Genomic DNA, 20,206 nt, shown 5'->3' on the forward strand with positions numbered 1-20,206 from the left:
TTGTTCAGGCGAACCTAACGGTCGGTCCAGTGGCCTCCACAGCCACGCCGCGCCGCTCCCCTCCCCCCAGGCGTCCCCGTCGTGTGGTACCGTAAAAGAGTGGGCTTGGATTTTAAGTGGGAACCTTAACTAAAGTAACCCGACCCAGGTGTGCTCCCCCCCTCCCCCCCTCAGCGCCTGCGCTACCTACGTCTTCTGCCGCTGTTGCCAGCGCTATTACGAACCTCTCTCACGCCTACACCGACCCGTCGCCAACTAACGTTACTGCAACCAACAAATCGTCCCCTCGGCCAACTTGGACTCTCGACTCTCCGTCGACATCATCGCTCTCCAATTCCCTCACGACTCCCCACGACCCTGACCAACGCAGCGATTTTGTCACGACTTTCCAGAGACCGTATCAAGGCGATCCTTTTGCACTTTCCCTTTTTTCTTCTTCTTCTCTTCTCTCTCCTTTCTCCCAGTCCGGCGCCTGATGACAATGTCTTGGAAACTCACAAAGAGTAAAGTCCCCTAGTCCCGCCGCCCGCCTCAGGAAGCGGGGGAGACGACATCAGGATGGACCATAACCATATCCTGAAGCTCAACTCCGCCCTCCTGCTCTGTCCTGGCTTCTCGGTCCGCTATGGAACAATTTAGACGTGGATTGCTGACTGCTCTGCCAACAGAATTAAAGGAGACCCATTTGGGCCCTCTGACGAGCACCTTCTCACGATCGCCTTCGACCTCGACCATCACACCAGACAAGGATGAGAAGGCGCCGAGTATCTCGGGGACCTCTACTCCCACGACTGACAACAACATTGGTAGGCATCTCCTTGATTTTCTCCCTCATTAGCTGTAGCTGACTCCCGTAGCCTCTTCAGAAGCCCTCACCCAAGCCCCGGTGGTCAAGACACCAAAGCCTGGCATCCTCGTCGTAACCCTCCACGAAGGCCAAGGCTTCTCCCTCCCCGAGCAGCACCGCAATTCGTTCAACCCCCAACATCCACAGAGCTCACTGTCCACTGGCAATGCCTTGAACATGGCCGGCTCCATGCGACCCAACTCCTCCCAACGATCGTCTGCCCCCTTCATGAACGGCGGGGCTCGACCACAGACCTCGGGAGGCGGCTTCAACGGAATCCCCACTAATCACGGCCGTATTTCTGGCAAGTACATGCCGTATGCTTTGTTGGATTTCGATAAGGTGCAGGTGTTTGTGAACTCCGTGGAAGGCAATCCCGAGAATCCGCTGTGGGCTGGCTCAAATACGCAGTACAAGTTCGATGTGTCCCGCGTCACCGAGCTGGCTGTTCACCTTTACATCCGAAATCCGAGTGCCCCGCCAGGATCTGGCCGGAGCCAGGATATTTTCCTTGGTGTCGTACGGATCAATCCTCGATTTGAGGAGAAACACGCCTTTGTGGAGGACCCGAAGGCGAATAAGAAGGAGAGAGAGAAGGCAGCTGCTGAGTTTGCCAGCCGGGAGCGAGCACTGGGACACAGTGGAGTTGAGTGGGCAGACGTACAGTACGGTACTGGAAAGCTCAAGATTGGCGTTGAATACGTGGAGAACAGGGCGGGCAAGCTGAAAATCGAAGACTTCGAACTGCTCAAGGTTGTCGGCAAAGGCAGCTTCGGCAAGGTCATGCAAGTTCGCAAGAAGGATACCAGCCGAATCTACGCCCTCAAGACGATCCGAAAGGCTCACATCATCTCCCGCTCTGAAGTCGCCCATACACTGGCCGAGCGATCTGTCTTGGCCCAAATCAACAATCCCTTTATTGTACCTCTGAAGTTCACCTTTCAATCCCCGGAGAAGCTCTACTTTGTGCTAGCCTTCGTCAACGGTGGCGAGCTATTCCACCACCTGCAAAAGGAACAGCGCTTCGACGTTAATAGGTCGAGGTTCTACACTGCAGAACTGCTGTGCGCGCTCGAGTGCCTACACGGTTTCAATGTCATCTATCGAGACTTGAAGCCAGAGAACATCCTGCTGGATTACCAAGGGCACATTGCTCTCTGCGATTTCGGCCTCTGCAAGCTTGACATGAAGGATGAGGATAGGACGAACACGTTTTGCGGCACCCCCGAGTACCTAGCACCCGAACTCTTGATGGGACAGGGATACAACAAGACGGTGGATTGGTGGACTCTAGGTGTTTTGCTCTATGAGATGCTTACGGGCTTGCCGCCGTTCTACGACGAGAACACGAACGAGATGTACAGAAAGATCCTGTCCGAGCCGTTGCACTTCCCTGGCCATGATGTGGTTCCTCCTGCAGCCAAGGATCTTCTCACGAAGCTGCTGAACCGCAACCCGGCAGAACGACTGGGTGCGAATGGATCGGCTGAGATCAAGGCTCACCCGTTCTTCCATGCCATTGATTGGCGAAAGCTACTCCAGCGCAAGTACGAGCCGGCTTTCAAGCCCAGTGTAGTAAGTATTTCTCTTCATTACATATCCATCATAATACAATTCACTGACATCCCACTCTTTCAGGTTGATGCCCTCGATACAGCCAATTTCGACCCCGAATTCACCTCCGAAGCGCCTCAAGATTCCTACGTCGAGGGCCCTGTTCTATCGCAGACCATGCAGAATCAGTTCCAGGGTTTTAGCTACAACAGGCCCATTGCGGGACTGAACGATGCAGGCGGTAGTGTGAAGGATCCTTCCTTTGTGGGCAGCATTCAAGACAGATAAACAAGTTGGCATACACAGGAGTTGAAAAGTGCGGCATGACCAAACTTGAGTCAACGCAAACTAGGAAGCATGACAAGAATGCGAGGCCATAGTCAAGATCTAGCATAGCACTCTTGCCTTGCCTTGGGCAAGAGATGTATATGCTCATGCAAGGACGGCCAAGTACCTGGCAATATGAGAGGAGAGAAGATGGCCTTTGATATCGGGCCTTTGAAGCCAGGAGATCTTGTGACGACAGAGAGAAGACATTTTGCTCCATCTTTTGATGGTACCACCTTTTGCACTTCAGAATTGGAGTCCGGCTATAGGCAAATGCAGGAGGGTGTTTTTGTTTCTTGACATTTGGTGATTTGATTTTTTCTTTCTCTCCAGCCAAAACAGATGTAGACACAGTCAACCACAGGTTAGAGACAAACAGGCAATAAACATGCCAATTGCAGCTTTCTGGCTCAGTGAGGTACAATAAAAGAAGTAACCTACCTCCTCGCCTATGTAGCTACCTGAAATGTGCATGATACTTGAGCCATCGGCCCTTCCTACTCCATCACGCCACCCAAGATCCGCCATCATGACGAGGCAGTGTCTGGAAAATCCATTGCGAAGATTCTGCAAAAAGTGGTATGCCATGGCTAGAAGACCTGGGTGCGTTATTGCTGTAGTCATCCGACGTAACATCACAGCAATGCGCAGTATAGCACTCGGGAATGTGGTGGTGTTAGATAATGCCTACGCCTGTTCGGAGATAACTCCTTGGTGGCCTTCATATGGTAGAGGCGGCAGACTGGTCCGGTGATGCGAGCTGGGGTTAAGACATATACGGCATTGGGATTCCATGCTGTTGATGCCTTACTCAGCGTCTACCAATCTGGAGAGATAAGCTGCCTCAGTCATACCTGCGAGCAAAGAAGACTTGCAGCAAGGAGGCTAGCCCTGCGAATGGCAGTCTCACGAGCGGTTTTACGATGGGGTCTTGAAGGGTTTCGACGGTGGGGCAACGCAGAGTGACGAAAGACCTGTTGCTGCTCCCGCCCGTTTCCTCCCCTACTAACACCTGAGCTCCTTAGTTCCTCCTGGTCGCCTGGGAGCCAGTCCAATAGGCGGGGGTTGGCGGCACCACCGGATTCGTTAGATCGCCATCACCAGATTTCTGCCATTAGTGAGAGACCACCTCACCTGCACCTTGGCTTCCATTCCCCCCAGCGACCGGCCGTTAACATTTAGTTGATTAGCTCCTTACTCAGGAAATCTTAAAACCCCTCAATTCATTTATCAACTGTGCTTTCCCATTCCGTGAGCTGTGACACCCTCTTTCCTTCCTCTTTCCAGGTTCTGCACAATCCGCCCCTTCCAAAAAGGTACGTAAACTCAGGCTCGTCGCTTCCCTCATTTCCACCCCTCCCCCACCAGGTGAAGTGTCTTAGGGAAAAAGGAAGGTGGGGCAATGACCAAGGCATGATGCGACCCCGCCCATACCTGTCACAGAGCTTCCTAGCATCGGCCAGGAAATTCAAATTTGAGCTTTCAATGCCAAACACAACGACAGACACTGATCTCTTGAGAATTGCAGGCTTTGATAGCTTCATTGGCCCTCACGCGATCTATGTAAGTCACCCTCATTCTACCTCGGCCCTCTTCAGCATGGCTGCTGTGATTACTGGCATCATAATACCCCACCAGCCCACCTTCATGAAGGTAGCTCTTGCCGGTTGCGACAGCATTCCAAGTCTGCCATAACACACAAGACGGGATCAGAACAGCCCTCGTCAGTTGTGTTTTCCCACTTGCACCGAGACTAATACGCTCTCTTGAATAGTCCTCTCCCCGCGAATCCCAAACCTAGAATCAAATCGATAATACCCTACTGCCATAATGCCGCAAGCAAGCTCTCTTCCCGCCTGGAGCGAGCTCCAGAGCCACCGCGACAGCGTTGGCAAGTCCTTCGTCCTCAAGGAGGCCTTTGCTTCCGATCCTAAGCGTTTCGAGAAGTTCACTCGGACCTTCACCCTGCCCGACACCGTTTCTTCGTGTCCCGGCAGCACCGATATCCTCTTCGACTTCTCCAAGAACTTCCTAACCGATGAGACGCTCGACCTCCTAGTCAAGCTTGCTGAGCAGGCCGGCCTCGAGAAGAAGCGCGAGGCTATGTTCAAGGGAGAGAAGATCAACTTCACCGAAGACCGAGCTGTGTACCACACTGCCCTTCGTAATGTCGGCCTCAGTGGCGCTCCGTGGGAGATGCAGGTCGACGGCGTCGATGTCATGGGCACCAGCGGTGGTGTCAACGAGGTGCTGGCGCACATGAAGGAGTTCAGCGAGCAGGTCCGCAGTGGAGAATGGAAAGGTTTCACTGGCAAGAAGCTCACTACCATTATCAATGTTGGTATTGGTGGCTCCGATCTGTAAGCAACCCAAGACAGCTTCTTGGATGGAGGCATATCAGTTGAACACAGACTCACATCCTTACAGCGGCCCCGTTATGGTCACCGAAGCCCTGAAGCACTACGGTGCCAGGGACACAACTCTTCACTTCGTCTCCAACATCGATGGCACTCATATGGCTGAGGCTCTAGCCGCCTCTGACCCAGAGACTACACTCTTCCTCATTGCCTCCAAGACTTTCACCACTGCTGAGACCACAACAAATGCCAACACCGCCAAGAGCTGGTTCCTCGAGAAGACTGATGGCAAGGGTGATATCGCCAAGCACTTCGTTGCTCTATCTACCAACGAGTCTGAGGTCACAAAGTTCGGCATTGACGCTAAGAACATGTTCGGCTTTGAGAGCTGGGTTGGCGGCCGCTACTCCGTCTGGAGTGCCATTGGCCTCTCCGTGGCTCTCTACATCGGCTATGAGAATTTTGAGAAGTTCTTGGCTGGCGCCCATGAGATGGACAAGCACTTTCGAACCGCTCCTCTCAAGGAGAACATCCCGGCAATTGCAGGTCTTTTGAGCGTCTGGTACTCAGACTTCTATAATGCACAGACTCACCTTGTTGCTCCGTAAGTCTACTTATACTAGTGTTAATATGATAGGCTAACCTCAGGGAAACCAGTTTCGATCAGTACCTCCACAGGTTCCCTGCTTACCTCCAGCAGCTTTCCATGGAGTCCAACGGAAAGACCATCACTTCTGATGGTTCACCAGCCAAGTACACGACCGGTGCCATCCTCTTCGGCGAACCCTGCACAAACGCCCAGCACTCTTTCTTCCAGCTCGTTCATCAAGGCACAAAGCTGATTCCCACTGATTTCATCCTGGCTGCGAAGAGCCACAACCCCATCTCGGGTGGCCTGCACCAGAAGATGCTGGCTTCAAACTACCTGGCGCAAGCTGAGGCTCTGATGGTTGGCAAGACTGCTGACCAGGTGAAGTCTGAGGGAACCGCCGAGAACCTGGTGCCTCACAAGGTCTTCTTGGGTAACAGACCTACCACCAGCATTCTCGTTGGCGGACACATCGGCCCTGCTGAACTAGGAGCCTTGATCGTCTACTATGAGCACCTCACATTCACCGAGGGAGCTGTCTGGGACATCAACTCATTCGACCAGTGGGGTGTCGAGCTTGGCAAGGTTCTTGCCAAGAAGATTCTGAAGTAAGAACAATTTTAATGATGCAGTTAGACTATCACTAACAACGAATAGGGAGCTTGACGAGCCTGGCGAGGGCGCTGGTCACGACGCCTCCACTGGCGGTCTTATTGCCGCTTTCAAGAAGTACACTAATCTGTAGGGCGAGAAGCACCCTCTGGCCCGTTTATAACCTGTCTGCCCGAGGAGATCTGTAGTATTGAGTACTAAGTCTCTGGCTCGGTCATTATTGTCGGTTCATGGGTCCACATAAAACGGTCGGTGGCAAGGACATGGTAGCGCTTGTATGAGCTTATGAACTGAAATAGAATTCACTTCTTGGGAGCCTCTCTCATTCAATTTGTTTCTTTGGCCAAGAAAAGTTACAATACTCTCTTGATAGTGATCAGTGTCCAGTACGTGACGGTTGTAGCTTCTCTTGCCCCCTTCAAAAATCTTGCCACGCCAGACAAGCCAAGAGAGTAGGGTAAGTCGTTCTCTCTGTAGAGAATTCCTGCCTTCTTTTGGACGCGTATCTGTTCTCCTCGTTTATATATCCCCGCTACGAACTTGAGTTACTTTTCAATTATTAGCTATTTGTTAGCAAAACCATTTCAGAGCTCATCGATGACTAGTTGATCGTCCTCATCTGGCTTCAAAAGCTCGATATCTTCCCCGTCTTCTTCTACAACGAACCAATCCTTCACAACGGCAGTGCCATTCTTCACTTTCTCCCAGACATCTGGTACGCAAGTCCCTGGTCTCAAGATATAGCATCGGGGCGTCGGCATCTCAGGAGGTACGTTCTTTATCTTCCACGTGTCCTTCGGACCGAGCGTGGACAATTCGTCTGTGACGGGAATTAGGCCAGTTGCAACATCTCGGTTGAAAGTTGCGCGCATAAAGATCTCATAGGCGGCTATCGGCTGGTATGAGGGGACTTCGTGCCCGGCCTGGTAGACCCGTGTGAAGCTAAAGTTACCCAATTGGCGAGTCATCCCGCTGAATCCATCCGGGGTGATCAGGGGGCTGTAGCCGGCATTGGCGAAATCTTCTTTGCGGCTGTATGGTATTGCCAGGCTGGCTCGCTCGCCGCCGATCCAGTTGCAGGCATAATCTCGGTCTCCGTACCTGAATATTATTCTTAGAGCCCTGGTTGAAATTCAAAACAACTTTGCTGGATTATTCTCTTACATCATGTGGACTTTAACACCACTGTCCAGCAAGTAGGCCACGGACTCCAAAAAGCCACCGTGAATCATGTCGTACGTGGCATGAAAATCCTCTCCAACAGCCATCGACGACTCGGAGAAGTTCACTGGGACTCCAAGAGCAGCGAGAGCGGACTCCTGTGTTAGATAACCGAGCATGTGTGGTGCAGGGAAGGGGTCGTGCTTCGGGTGAGAAATGTCGAACCACCCGCGAGCTCCGGTGATACCTTGATATATATTGATGACAGAATCTGTGCACTCGTCTGCGATGTCGCCGCAGATCTCCGTCAAGTTCTTCTCTGATCGACGCACAAACACCGGATCGCGTCCTTTTAGTGCATCTTGACATTTGGTAACGCGTTCTTTGCACCCGCCGGGCTTGGTCCAGTTGGACATGAGCTCGTCATATAGCGATTGGTTGAACACTTGGATCCCATATGTGTTGTTATAGGGGTACTCGATATATGTCTCGCCCTGGATGACCATGTCCAGGTAGCCGTTGATAATTCCCAGAGTATCAAGGTGGAGATATCTGGCCCCATCCTCGCCCGTCCCGTTGGCAATCTTCTCGTTCTGCTTTTGAAAGAAACTGAAAAATCCCGGGCCATAATGCCCGCCGTAGCTCTCGGCCCAGAGGCTGATACGGTCATCCAGCGGCTTGTAATGCGGGAACTCGAAGAACCACGTCTGGGCAAAATGCCACAGAGCATGGGCCGCATGAGCGGTCGAGTTGGCAGTCTGGGCCCTGTCCTGGCTGGAGAAGGTCCCGACGCGATAGGTGTAGTTTGTCTCTGGGACGCCTTCACTGAAATTCGTGGGATACGTGTTGAAAAAGCCCCATTCGTTGTCCGGCTTCTGCGTGCCGTTGGTCGGGACATCATATGAGAAGCCGACCTGGGTGGGCTGATCCAGAAACAGCATATTCACCTCGTTGTTCCAGCTCCATGGGTTCAGGATGCTGGTCTTTGAGTCGGGCCCGATAAAGCATGGTCCTAGCTCTTCTAGCAAGCCCATCATTGACGAACCACCTGGGCCGCCGTTGAGCCAGATGGCGAGGGGCGCGTTCTCGGGAGCCTTGCGGGCTTCGAAGAACCAGAAGAAGCTTTGCCAAGTTAGCGGCGCTTGGAGAATTGAGTTACGCAACACAACGTACGTATTCATGGGATAGTTCTGCGTCTCTCCGCCGACGCCATCGTCCAATGTGCCTGGCGGAAGATGGACATAGCCGGCGTAAGATTTCACTCCTGGGGTCGTCTCACAAATGCCTGGCTATCGACAAGTTAATCAATCATATCAATTGATCGGAAACGGGTCACATAATGGAGCACATGCATACCTCCTTGTATGATATTGTCACATTTTCGTGAAACTTGGACTTCAGAAGCGTAATGCCCTTTGGCTCTGGAGGGAATTGTGCATTAATAAGACGTAGAATACTACCTATCACCAGGGTGGTTGTGGTGGCGCGCATGATTGCTATCTTGCTTGGTCAACAGAACTTGGAAAGGCATGCGCTGTATTCATATGCAGAGGTTGTGATGTTTATGGATGGCCACAAGACTACCTAGTTAACTACACGCCGGTGACTCTTATGCCGCTGCTTACGCTCGCTTGATGTGAACGGTACTACTTCCTAGCCGTTTTGAGTGTGATAGGATGCGAATGCGTCCTGTCAATGCGTTTCGCATGTGTAGTCAAAAGCTCATACTTGATTTCGGAGTTCGGGACTCGGCCGATATCTCTCGACCGGATTGGAGGATTCTATTCGACCTTCCTATCCAGGCCGCGATTCACCCAGCATGATCTGCCCAACGACGTAATGCCTGTCGCGGCTGCCTGCGCTGCACTCCACGCGTCAGTGTTGATGCAATAACGCATTGTGATGAACAATTGGAAGAAGATGCTTTAGTAACTTGTAATCGAACCTTGCTTTACCTTCTCTGTGCAGAAACTGTACTTCAATTCCTTAACATGTTGCGCAGTGATTTTGCATGAGCAAATACTCGGACTGAGCACTCTCATCTCGAATTCGAACTTATTGAACTCACATCTCATCAACCTGTTTATGTGCACGAGAGTCACTAGTCATCTTACAACAAAAAATCATTGATAATCAGAAGCAATCTCAACATACTGTACGCGGTTGGGCAACTCGCAACCTGTGCCAAATTATGCAACATTCCTAGGACCAAAAAAGGCAATGTAAACACTGCGTATGGTAGGTTGCCAGAGGAGTAGTTTAATTGATTGGAATTGGGTTATTCATTACTCATATACTATGGATTTGAGAGCTGGAGAGCTCGGGTATGAATACATTTGACGGAACAGACCAGCGACTTAGGACTATGTGAAAATGATGCAGTTGTTGTATTAACGGTGTTACAGTGCCAAAAGACTAGCGCATCAACTTAACCCCTTGCCCAGATATGTTCTTGAGCTCACTTGTTCTGGTTCCCTTCGTTGCCTGTTACAACACGCATATCTTGCTGGGAAGAATGGACGCCATTGCGCACTGACTGTTCGATTGTTTTACTAACTTAGGCGGAATCTCGGTGTTTTAGTCGTTTAACCCGATTCTGATTAATGCCCTAAAATGAAGCTGCCTTGGTAATTGAACATTGTTCGAACAATGAATCTCATACTCATATGGATTGCCTTGGCTGTGCCAGGAAAGCATCGATTTAGTCTTTGTTCCGCAAAAGAATATTAGACAAAACAACGAGCTACAGTGATAAACCCTTAGATGCTTATATTCCAAGCATATCGTTCTCCTGAACAGTTAGAAGTTGAACTGTTTGCCGCTTGGTCCGAATGCTTGGACCCAAGAACAGCACATAAATCTAAGATATCTCTAATTAGATCCATTGGTGTAGCACTGGCGCCGAGAGGTCCGCCCAAATTAAAGTAGATGTGAAAGTGCAGAATATATTGGCTGTTAGGGTTGGCAGCAGTCGGCAGTTTTGAACGACGGCAAAACCACAATTCAACCGCTTGCCTCTTACAACCGGTTCAAATTATTCGATTGGCGCCGGCGCTCAAAATGGTCTCCGGCAGCGTCGATCTGTATTGGACCTATTCCTATTCTTTGATACCAGTGTTCCGGTAGTTGACCCGAAAGCAGATCATAAAAGGGCATATAACCCTTGTTACCGCATCTACGTCCCTCTAGCTTAAACGTTGTGAAACGAAGCCTTCCAACCAGGTTTGCGCAAGATTCAAATCCAGAATTCGAATTCAAAATGCATTGGACTTCTTTGGTTGCCATCGCTTTCGCGGGCGCGCCAGCTCATGCTCTCCTTCGATTCTACTGCTCGCAGTTGGTGGTGGAGCGGCTTGATCCATTAGTCAATCCGGAACAGGTTCCCTCAACTCATGTGCATCAGATCATCGGTGGTGTATGTCAACAAAAAGCCTTGGACTTGGAAGGATACTAATAGACTTAGAACTCTTTCAACGAAACGATGAAGCCCGACAAAGATATGCCAGCTGAATCGACTTGCACAACGTGCACCTTCTCTGAGGATTTCTCAAACTACTGGACAGCAGTGTTGTTCTTCAAGGCTCGCAACGGTACCTATAAGCGCGTGCCACAAAGGCCCAACGCTGGATTCGAGGGCGCGGTAGGTGGCATGACAGTGTACTATATGCAAGACGGCCTTGCAGATTATGAGCAAAAAGACAAGGTCACTGCTTTCAAACAAGTAAGAAAATCTCCGTGCTTTGTGCTGCTTCTTGCCGCAGCTGGACTAACGAAGGCAATCAGGGATTCCGCATGCTTGTCGGTGATCCGCTATTCCGCACCAAGGACGAGTCAAAAACCTACCGCCAACTTACCTACACCTGCCTTCAAGACATAGGTACTCGATATCCCGAGACCAAGAATTTCCCCACTTCACCTTGTCCTGCTGGAATTATGGCGAATGTTCGCTTCCCTACGTAAGTCTCTAGATGCATCATGTGTTCTGGGCTTGATGGTAATGAATTATAGCTGCTGGGATGGCAAGAATCTTGATAGCCCTGACCATAGAAGCCATATGTCCTATCCCGAGAGCGGTACCTTTGAGTCTCTTGGCCCATGCCCGGCATCTCATCCAGTACGAACTCCACAAGTGATGTATGAGACGATTTGGGATACGAGGCAGTTCAATGACAAGAATGAGTGGCCCGAGGATGGATCCCAGCCTTTCGTCTGGAGCTTTGGAGACCAGTAAGTCTGCTTCATATGGTGTGTTCCTGTTTTATTGAAATTTGCTCCAACGATTTGTAGGACTGGCTACGGCACGCACGGCGATTACGTCTTCGGCTGGAAGGGCGATGCTCTGCAGCGAGCAATGGATAGCGAATGCTATGTCAACTGTCCGACACTCAAGACACAATCTATTGAAACTGGCAATCAGTGCAGCCAGAAAGCTATAGTTGACGAGGACATTGACAGTTGTAAGTCCGGTCCAATTCCCAAAAGCTTATTATTTTACAAACTAACACGATGCATAGGGCTCACTGAGGTCCCTGGGATGGCTACGCCTATGTAAGAAACGAAACGCGATAGACACGTTAGAATCATCATTAGACGTCCGAAGTTGCTTCCCTATGACTTAGACAAGCTTGTATAGTGAATCCGGCCATTGCCTTTCTCTTGCTCCTGGGTTTGACCACCTGTGATGAATGAGACACGCAATGTTCTATAGATCTGCTTTTTCGGTGCAATTACAAGGCATCCAGGGGTAAATATAAGTTGCGCAATACGCAACACGTAACATCATGCGCAATGAGTACTGCACATACTGTCGTTGCCTACTAGTGACTTTTACCACTGTACTGCTGTCTGCCCCGGAATCTTTTCGGCCCCCTAAGATAATGTTAGACCGATTATGGCGTAGCGGTGTTGTACATGTACAACGTAGGCTTGGTTGGTGGCGCCCGGGTGGCGCCCGATCGGGGCAATCCCTGCTCCGGCTTTGGCTCGCGGAGCACCTGGCCAGTGAAGCGAAGCTCGCGCTTTTTTCGCGCCTTGTCGGCCGAAAATGGTACATGACTTTGGAGGCCGTTGAATATAAGAGATGCAAAGCTTGCAGCTCGAATGGCCATTCAAGGTCATTCATCCATCGTAGCAATCAATCAAGCGAATCAACATTAAAATTTAATACAAATTTTCTCTCGAGTGGTTTCTTCAAGAACCAATTTGTGGACAGTTTACGGAGTACAGAGAAGTACACAACCAGCCCACTCAACACCAGTCTCTCAAGAACGGGAGGATCCACAGCGCTTCTCAGAACCCTCGCGATGACTATCACCTTTATCGAAAATGACGGAGGCAAAGTTGCGGTAGAAGTTGAAGGAGAAGGCCCGCTTGTTGTCTGCTCACCAGGTTTGGGCGACACTCGTGAGGCATACGCTCCTCTAGCCCAGCAACTTGTAGCCGCAGGCTACCGGGTCGCCCGCATGGATCTCCGGGGCCACAACGATAGCACGCCGACATTCAGCCGCTACGGCGACGAAGCTTCTGCCGACGACATATTGAAAGTCGTCGAGACACTTGGTGGTGGTCCCGTTGTCCTGGCAGGCGCATCCATGTCCGCCGCGGCATGCACCATCGCAGCAGGCCGGCGCCCCGACCAAATCGCCGGCATCATTCTTATCGGACCTTTCCTTCGCAATGGCGCCAGTGCCATCGTCCGCTGGCTGCTGCACTTCGCCTTTTATCGGCCCCTGGGGCCCTACCTTTGGCGTTCATATGCTGCAACCCTGTGGCCCGGCCTCGGCGACAAGGCAAAGGAGCGTGCAGCGAGCACCACAGCCTTACTACAACGACCCGGGTACTGGTCAGCGTTCCACGCCTCAACTACTGTCGACCATAGCATCGTTGCGCCTTATATCAGCAAGGTCAAGGCCGCGGTGCTCGTGGTCATCGGCGATGCTGATCCAGATTGGACTGATCCGCTGGCCGAAGCGAAGTGGGTTGCTTCCAACTTCACAGACGTGGACACGGTCACAGTGCAAGGCGCCGGACATGCGCCCCAGTATGAGCGCCCCGAGATTGTTAGTCCGGCTGTCTTAGAATTCTTGCAAAAGATTCGGACGGGTACCACATTCAAGATGCCTAGTGCATGATTAGGATACCCAAGCCAGTGTCATTCGAATGACGACTAGCTGATAGAAAGGGCTTGAAGTTGGCGAATCTCTTGGGAGTTGTGGCGTAGGTAGTTTAGATCATGCATAATTCAGACTAATGGGCAACTGTTCACCTCAAAATATGTCCTCTACGCCGATTATTCATTTGACCTGTATGTACAATGCGATTCCATCATAAAGCCAATCATCAGCATTATGAAGCGGCAACCCGCCAATCTATGTTCTCCTTATTCGCTTCTCTCTTCAAATACAATTTATGTCAAGAAGCGACCTATTGACATTTGTGCATGTCCACTGAGCCACTTTTCCAGACGGCGTTGTAATGCTTATGTCTGTGGCTACAATTCGGGGGCACACCTAGGCATCAAATGTTAGCTTAGGGGATCTAATCGCGCATTTCATATCGCAATGATGCTACGAGTCATTACCGCTTCTGAGGAGCACACGAGTGTGCCGACAATGGGATCATATTTCGTCGAGGAAACTCCTCTCATGTGGTCAAACAGAATGTCCTCAATGATCATCTTAGACTGTTCACCCGCAGAATAATCAGTATACGTAGAAGACTCGCCTAATATAGCTTACTCGACGCTTACCGGATACTGGTTGCACAGGGTAAGGTTCTTTGTCCCGTAGCACTGGGTTATCTCGATGGCGTCTGCAGCATTATTAACCATAGCTCCTTAGGGGAAAGGGGTCGAACTGAGCGCATACAGTCACAGGTGTTCTCCTGCATACTCTCATAGGTGACGTTCCTGACATAGCCGGAACCTCCGCCACTGCTGGTAGGGAGACTCCCGTCGGCGTTGGGAATGGCGTCCTGGTATACTTTGATTCTGGCCGCGCTGCCACAATTTGACATGGTGACATTGTGAACCATAATGTTCTCGGCGATGTCGACCTCGCCAACGTATTGCCCTAGAGAGCCAACACTAATGCCATGGCTGCCACTGCACTAGAGGTCATGTCAACGAGGGAATTGGTATATAAACTACTTGATTTTTTCAGAGCACGCACCTGTAAGCCTTGGACGATGATGTTAGTGCTGTTTGGCTTGAAGGATACGCAGTCATCGGTATTTTGAATCACGCTGTTTTGTATCACAACAGAATCTGAGAGATAGGTATCCCAGCCATCTGAGGTCGGAAGTCAGCTCCTGTAGCCGGCCTTTGCTCACATGGTCCACTCACCAGTATTCTTGGCCGCAGTTCCATTAGACGTCACAGTCAAGTTCATATCGCTGACTAAAACATCCCGGTTCCCTGACATGAAATTGAACCAATTGGGAGGGTTAGCAAGGTGTAGGTCACTAATTGTTGAACTTGTCAAGTTGATAGAACCCCATAGGATTGGTCGCTGGAGCGTGGAGTTTGTCACCATAGCATCCCACCATGTTTGTCCATTTCCTTTGAAGCATCAGAACTCTGAAAACGTGCTACGTTGTCTTCCCCCATGGAAAGGAAAATTTTATAGAGACTCACCGTCGATTGTTCCGCCGCCGTATATATTGACATCGAACCCACCCCATTGCCAGAAGAGCGAAGAGCCCTGGAAAGCGTATTTGTACGAGTGCCCAGTCCAATAGGCAATGTCTGTAGTAAAACTAATGGTTCCAGCAATTATCACATCTACTCCTGAGAGGAAAGTTAGGTCGAGGACCTTCGCAATTGTGTACTGCGGATCTGGCAGGTAGACCGTGCCCCCTTTGTTGCACGCTTTCAGAGCTGCGAAGAGGGTCTGGCTGTCATCTTGACCGTTCCCACGCGCTCTCACGTAACAGACCTGAGATGAACGTGCGGGCGAATTGTAGTGAGGATTGGGAAGCGTATAGGGTGCAATGACGGGTGACGGACGTGGCGGAAGTGACGACTCGCAGATTGGCTCGCCCGTAGATAGCTGTGCAAAGAGACAGAAGCAAACTGAGAGAAAGATCCCGGCAGTGGAAGCGTATTTCATGATCACGGCGTACACATATGACTGTTGTGGGCAGCTATTAGGGGATAGAGAGTAGGGCTGATTCGGGATTACACGACGATTGACAGCAAGCGACTCTGTCTCTATGTTCTAGGTCCTATATTGTGTATGTACAATCTTTCATATTTTGAAGCGTCTCGCCGACCGTAGTCGTAGCGGCGCTGCTCAATCGCGGCTCGGGTGATCAGAGTGCCAGACGACAACTGCTGATAAGTTGACCTGGGAATAGCGTCGAGACTATTGGCAACAACGGATTTCGCTGGAGAGGTTAATCCACCTATGATGCATTGAAGATCAGACTCAATCCAGGTAATACTCAAGGACTCAGCTTCATCTTCGTCAGATGAGGCATGGCTTGGCAACATGGATCTTGAAGGCTTGTGCGAAATCGTATCTTCATGCCAGGGTTCATCTATTTAGCCTAAATCATTTGACATTGAACAGGGGCCAGGCCCCCCCACACAGCTACTCTGTAACTACTGCGGGGTGCGGAGTAGGTAGGTCATCTCCAAGCGGGGATGAAGAACCTTTCACAAAGCCAACTTCAAATGCTGCATCCATTGCCTTCAGGAGATGAAAACCAATGCATAACTAACCCGGTCATGTTTTGCCCGGCTGTCACTCATAAACAGCTAGCTAGCTCGCTAATTTGCCATGTTTCTGGAGGATTATTTCCCACAAATCAACAATGGCATCTTATACCGCCGCTGAGCTTTTGTAATTACTCTGATTGTCTGCCAGAAATCATTTACAACATGCCTTGCAACGATCTTATGTTAATAACCCGTGTATTGCCCTCAGGAACAAAGCCCGGCTGGGATACATGCACATATACATTTCACAGAACGAGAACCCGGCCTATGCCCTTCCCCTATGCCCTTCCCTGAGTCAACTGGGTTCTTGTGTGTAGAGCGATGAACCCTCGGTGGGCAAAACGCGTAGCAAACACCGGCCTTGGGCTATTCGCTTTGGCCTCAGCTGTTCTCGGAGCGCCGTCCCAGTATGTTGCTTGCAGGTCGCGGACCGATAACCCTCTCGATGGCTGTCCGGACGGCACTATCGTAGTATCGGCTTGCGGATGCGGCGGGGCACAGTTCAATACGATCCAGTCGGCCATTCTGTCACTGCCACATGACAACTCGTCCCAAATCCTCCTGGTCCTTCCAGGAAGCTACATCGAGCAGCTGAATATCACCCGACCCGGTCCCGTCACCCTCCTCGGGCAGACTGCACATCCCACTGTTCAAGCGGACAATGAGGTCGAAGTATTCTGGGCGGCAGCCAACGTCAATGGTGCATACACCGACAATGCTTACACGGCAGTCTTGACGGTGGCTCCGACATTAGAAGCAAGTCTGACCGGCTCGGGCAACACGGGACACGCAGTCCCTTCCGACACTCCCTTCGGAAGCATCCAATTCAGTGCGTACAATATAAACTTCAGAAATGTCTATGCCGAATACGGGATCGCCCAATCTCTCGCCGTCAGCATAAGTTATGCTAATGCGGGTTTTTATTGGTGTGGAATATACAGTTATCAAGATACGGTGAGCTTATTTATTCAGAAGACAATGCAAACCCAATACTGTTCTGAAAATTTGTACAGGTATATGTCGGAAAACTTGGGAATGCCTATTTCTACTATAATGAGATTGCGGGCCAGACCGACTTCTTCTATGGTGAGAATAATGGCAGAAACACTTTTCGCCCTGGTCCACAATGCTGACCGCGAGATATGTAGGTTTCGGAACTGCCTGGATTCAGCATTCAAATGTCCTCTTAAGAGGCTGTGGCGGAGGTATCATTGCTTGGAAGGGGACAAATACAACGTTTCCAAATAAGTATGGAGCCTACATCTCCGACTCAACAGTCGCGGCGGCAAACAGCTCTATTGCAGCTAGTATCGCGGGAAGATGTTCTCTGGGTCGCCCATGGAATGCGCAGCATCGCAGCGTGTACCTGAACACGGAGATGGACGCAAGCATAAAGCCTCAGGGATACACTACCTGGTCGGGATTACCCTATACCTCTGGGTCGAACTACAACAATTACACAATCATGGCCGAGTATAAGAGCAGCGGTCCTGGGTTCGATCTAGCTTCAAGACTGGCGGGCAACATTACCCAGGAGCTCACTGCTAGCCAAGCACGCGCGTATCGCACTCCGAAAGACGTCTTCAGTAAGTTACCTCTGAGTATCCTTTCCTCCTGTTACAGCAAAAATTTCAGTATCGGAGACAGGGATGTAGTCCAAACTCAGAAAGTTGCTCCGAGAAAATACATATTCGGATTTTCTTGCTCTTGCACTGATCCCGTGAGACAATTACTAACTCTTATCGATGAAGTGACTCCTACTGGCGGGCAGCCAAACATTGCCTGGATCGACCCGGGAACGTATACGTGGTGATATAGGAAGAAAAAGTAACTGTAATAGAGACAATGAATCAGTTTGACTTGATTGAAGTCTAATGTCCCATGTTATGCGCAAACTGACTCGTGTCTTTTGATTAAGAAATGATTATCTGGGCGACATCGCTAACACTGAGACACGCGAAAACATAAGGCAATGATAGGGGATCATTAATAACCCAGAAAGTTCGAGCAATTCATCCAATACAGCAACGAGTAATAGTATTTTAGCTACCTGTGTTAACATATCGGGCCTAATTGGCATGTGGGATTAATTGTGCTACGAGTCTATGTTTACCCGAGCTTACAAGTGGTAGTGCATTTGAGTTTAAGACTGCCTGTTGAGCCTTGTGGGGTGGGTTAGGCCACTTACATGAGGCGTTTGGGCTAGAAAGCCTCGAACTAAATTTCATAAGGCACAATTTCAAAGAGCCTCATATTGCTCCAGGATGCGTTGGCAATATTGAAAGCAGGCTCCCTTTAGCGTGTTTGAAATGCTCGTTGCCTAACCACTGCCTGCTGCTTTGCTCGGAGGAAGTCCATTCCCATGTTCGACATTCTTTCCTGTGCTGCCTCGCTTATTTCTCTTCATCTCGATTGATATTTCTCACTCATATAAAAGCCTTTCATAATTCGAGAGGGCTGAGTCGGGTTGTCGATCCGAAGTAATCGGCTTGTCGTCAAAACCTTAGTGCAGAATGGCCTCTCAGAATGGTGATGTTGACCACATGTCAATTTCGACTGACCTAATGGAAAGCACATATCTTATCGATCAGAGTGATTTAGCATCGCAGCATTCACACTCAACCATTGGAGGAAGCTCTACATTACGGGATGGGCCTAGACTCAGAGTCTACATCACTCTTGGCAACGGAGAGCGGCTTCTCGTGCCTGTACCACAACGTGCTACCGTGCAAGACCTACAATTCGCAGCTCTCCGAAGGGCAGCACGGCTGGGAATTACAGCAACTTTGGCAGATACTGTCCTTCGGACAGTGGGTCCTCATGCCGCGGTGATAGATGGGGACGACTTGGTTCAAGACTTCATTGACCTTACGCAGGACAGCACTTTCAGTCTGGAGGTGCTAAACCAAACAGCAAGTCTCACTGCTTCTGAATCCCTGTAAAACCTCTGCTGACATATAGAGCTAGATAACAGGAGCGACCCAAGTCGCTGGTTCTGCATCATCGGTGTCACTTCCGATCTTGACCGCAGCTCTTGACCAGAGGGCAGGCGATCCATCATCCGGCAGACAAAGTATCTACGTTCGCTGGATAACTACACATGAGGCCATCAATGTCTCGCGTCTCGACAAATTACCCATTGACACCGAACCATTCGATGCCAACACGAGTCTCTCAGACTTTGGGAATATTGCCGTACAACGTCTCTGCCATGGCCAATCGACCTTATCAGCGAGGCAGGCTAATAAAGTCAACCTTTGGTTAAAGGAATGTCAGTTGGCTACGAGGGAAAACACTGCTACCTTGGCAGGCCTTGGACTCAGTGGCACTATCCGTCGTCCTTTGGATATCTTCGTTCAATTCTTTGGCGATCAGGAGCTCAAGTCATTGAGTCAGGTGTCTGAGAGTGTGACACCGCAGGTCGCTTGGGGTTTCAACACAACTCTTCGCGGGTTCTCTACATTTGTGACAAGCCTTTCTATCTTATTGGAAGAGATCGAGAGAGGCAATATCGATTTGGATACTGTTCTGGATGCGTTACTCGAAGTTACGCATTTTCCTCCAGCAGTCCTCGCCTTGCAGACTGTGTACGACAAGGGATTGCAGTACGGAATTGACGCTCACGTCGAGTCACTTCTGCTTCTTGCAGACTTATTCAACTCTGTCTGCAAATCCATGGTCCCAGATTGGATTTGCAACTCGGATGAATCGAAGCTCGAGGGATCCCGTCAAATCATGTCTTGGTTTCACACGCTCTGCTTAGGTTCTAAGCAGTTAACGGCTCCGAAATGTGTGTATCGTATTCAAACCTTTCAGATACCAACTATGGATATCGAAGACCCAACGGCAGGGGCACTGTTTTCTCATACAGAGGTCATGCAACTTCCTCCATCTGTCACTGAAAGTGCAGCAGCTACAACGACATCTGGCTCTGCGTATGTAGTCAGTGTCGAAGGGCTCGGTGAACAGTTGACGCCCCGTCTGGCCTTAGCTCTGCGCTGCGATACTTCTGCCCGGGGCCGCTGGGAGTACTATTTTCA

At 50.3% G+C, this 20,206-nt stretch overlaps 6 protein-coding genes across 6 annotated transcripts; 4 read left to right on the plus strand and 2 right to left on the minus strand.

Annotated features, from left to right (window-relative positions):
* Nucleotides 1-625: 625 nt before the first annotated feature.
* On the plus strand, nt 626-2,689 carry UCRPA7_6991 (putative serine threonine-protein kinase gad8 protein; the record flags this gene model as incomplete). The annotated part of the gene is made up of 3 exons (XM_007919526.1): nt 626-806; nt 867-2,422; nt 2,486-2,689. The coding sequence occupies 3 exons, from the start codon at nt 626-628 to the stop codon at nt 2,687-2,689; spliced, it is 1,941 nt and encodes a 646-aa protein (XP_007917717.1).
* A 1,869-nt stretch (nt 2,690-4,558) lies between these two features.
* On the plus strand, nt 4,559-6,419 carry UCRPA7_6992 (putative glucose-6-phosphate isomerase protein; the record flags this gene model as incomplete). The annotated part of the gene is made up of 4 exons (XM_007919527.1): nt 4,559-5,088; nt 5,156-5,689; nt 5,743-6,282; nt 6,332-6,419. The coding sequence occupies 4 exons, from the start codon at nt 4,559-4,561 to the stop codon at nt 6,417-6,419; spliced, it is 1,692 nt and encodes a 563-aa protein (XP_007917718.1).
* Nucleotides 6,420-6,870: 451 nt separating this feature from the next.
* On the minus strand, nt 6,871-8,938 carry UCRPA7_6993 (putative lysosomal protective protein; the record flags this gene model as incomplete). Its single annotated transcript, XM_007919528.1, has 4 exons — nt 6,871-7,387; nt 7,451-8,569; nt 8,621-8,736; nt 8,804-8,938. 4 exons carry the CDS (start codon nt 8,936-8,938, stop codon nt 6,871-6,873), a joined length of 1,887 nt encoding a protein of 628 aa, XP_007917719.1.
* Nucleotides 8,939-10,946: 2,008 nt separating this feature from the next.
* On the plus strand, nt 10,947-11,999 carry UCRPA7_6994 (hypothetical protein; the record flags this gene model as incomplete). Its single annotated transcript, XM_007919529.1, has 5 exons — nt 10,947-11,168; nt 11,231-11,403; nt 11,456-11,674; nt 11,735-11,904; nt 11,962-11,999. The coding sequence occupies 5 exons, from the start codon at nt 10,947-10,949 to the stop codon at nt 11,997-11,999; spliced, it is 822 nt and encodes a 273-aa protein (XP_007917720.1).
* A 751-nt stretch (nt 12,000-12,750) lies between these two features.
* Nucleotides 12,751-13,578, plus strand: UCRPA7_6995 (putative alpha beta hydrolase fold protein; the record flags this gene model as incomplete). Its single annotated transcript, XM_007919530.1, has 1 exon — nt 12,751-13,578. One exon carries the CDS (start codon nt 12,751-12,753, stop codon nt 13,576-13,578), a length of 828 nt encoding a protein of 275 aa, XP_007917721.1.
* A 602-nt stretch (nt 13,579-14,180) lies between these two features.
* Nucleotides 14,181-14,835, minus strand: UCRPA7_6996 (putative polygalacturonase protein; the record flags this gene model as incomplete). The annotated part of the gene is made up of 4 exons (XM_007919531.1): nt 14,181-14,257; nt 14,314-14,554; nt 14,617-14,735; nt 14,790-14,835. The coding sequence occupies 4 exons, from the start codon at nt 14,833-14,835 to the stop codon at nt 14,181-14,183; spliced, it is 483 nt and encodes a 160-aa protein (XP_007917722.1).
* Between the last annotated feature and the right edge of the window lie 5,371 nt (nt 14,836-20,206).

Source organism: Phaeoacremonium minimum (assembly GCF_000392275.1).
Source record: "Phaeoacremonium minimum UCRPA7 unplaced genomic scaffold PA7_03_scaffold_496, whole genome shotgun sequence".
In the NCBI taxonomy this organism is placed as follows: Eukaryota; Fungi; Ascomycota; class Sordariomycetes; order Togniniales; family Togniniaceae; genus Phaeoacremonium; species Phaeoacremonium minimum.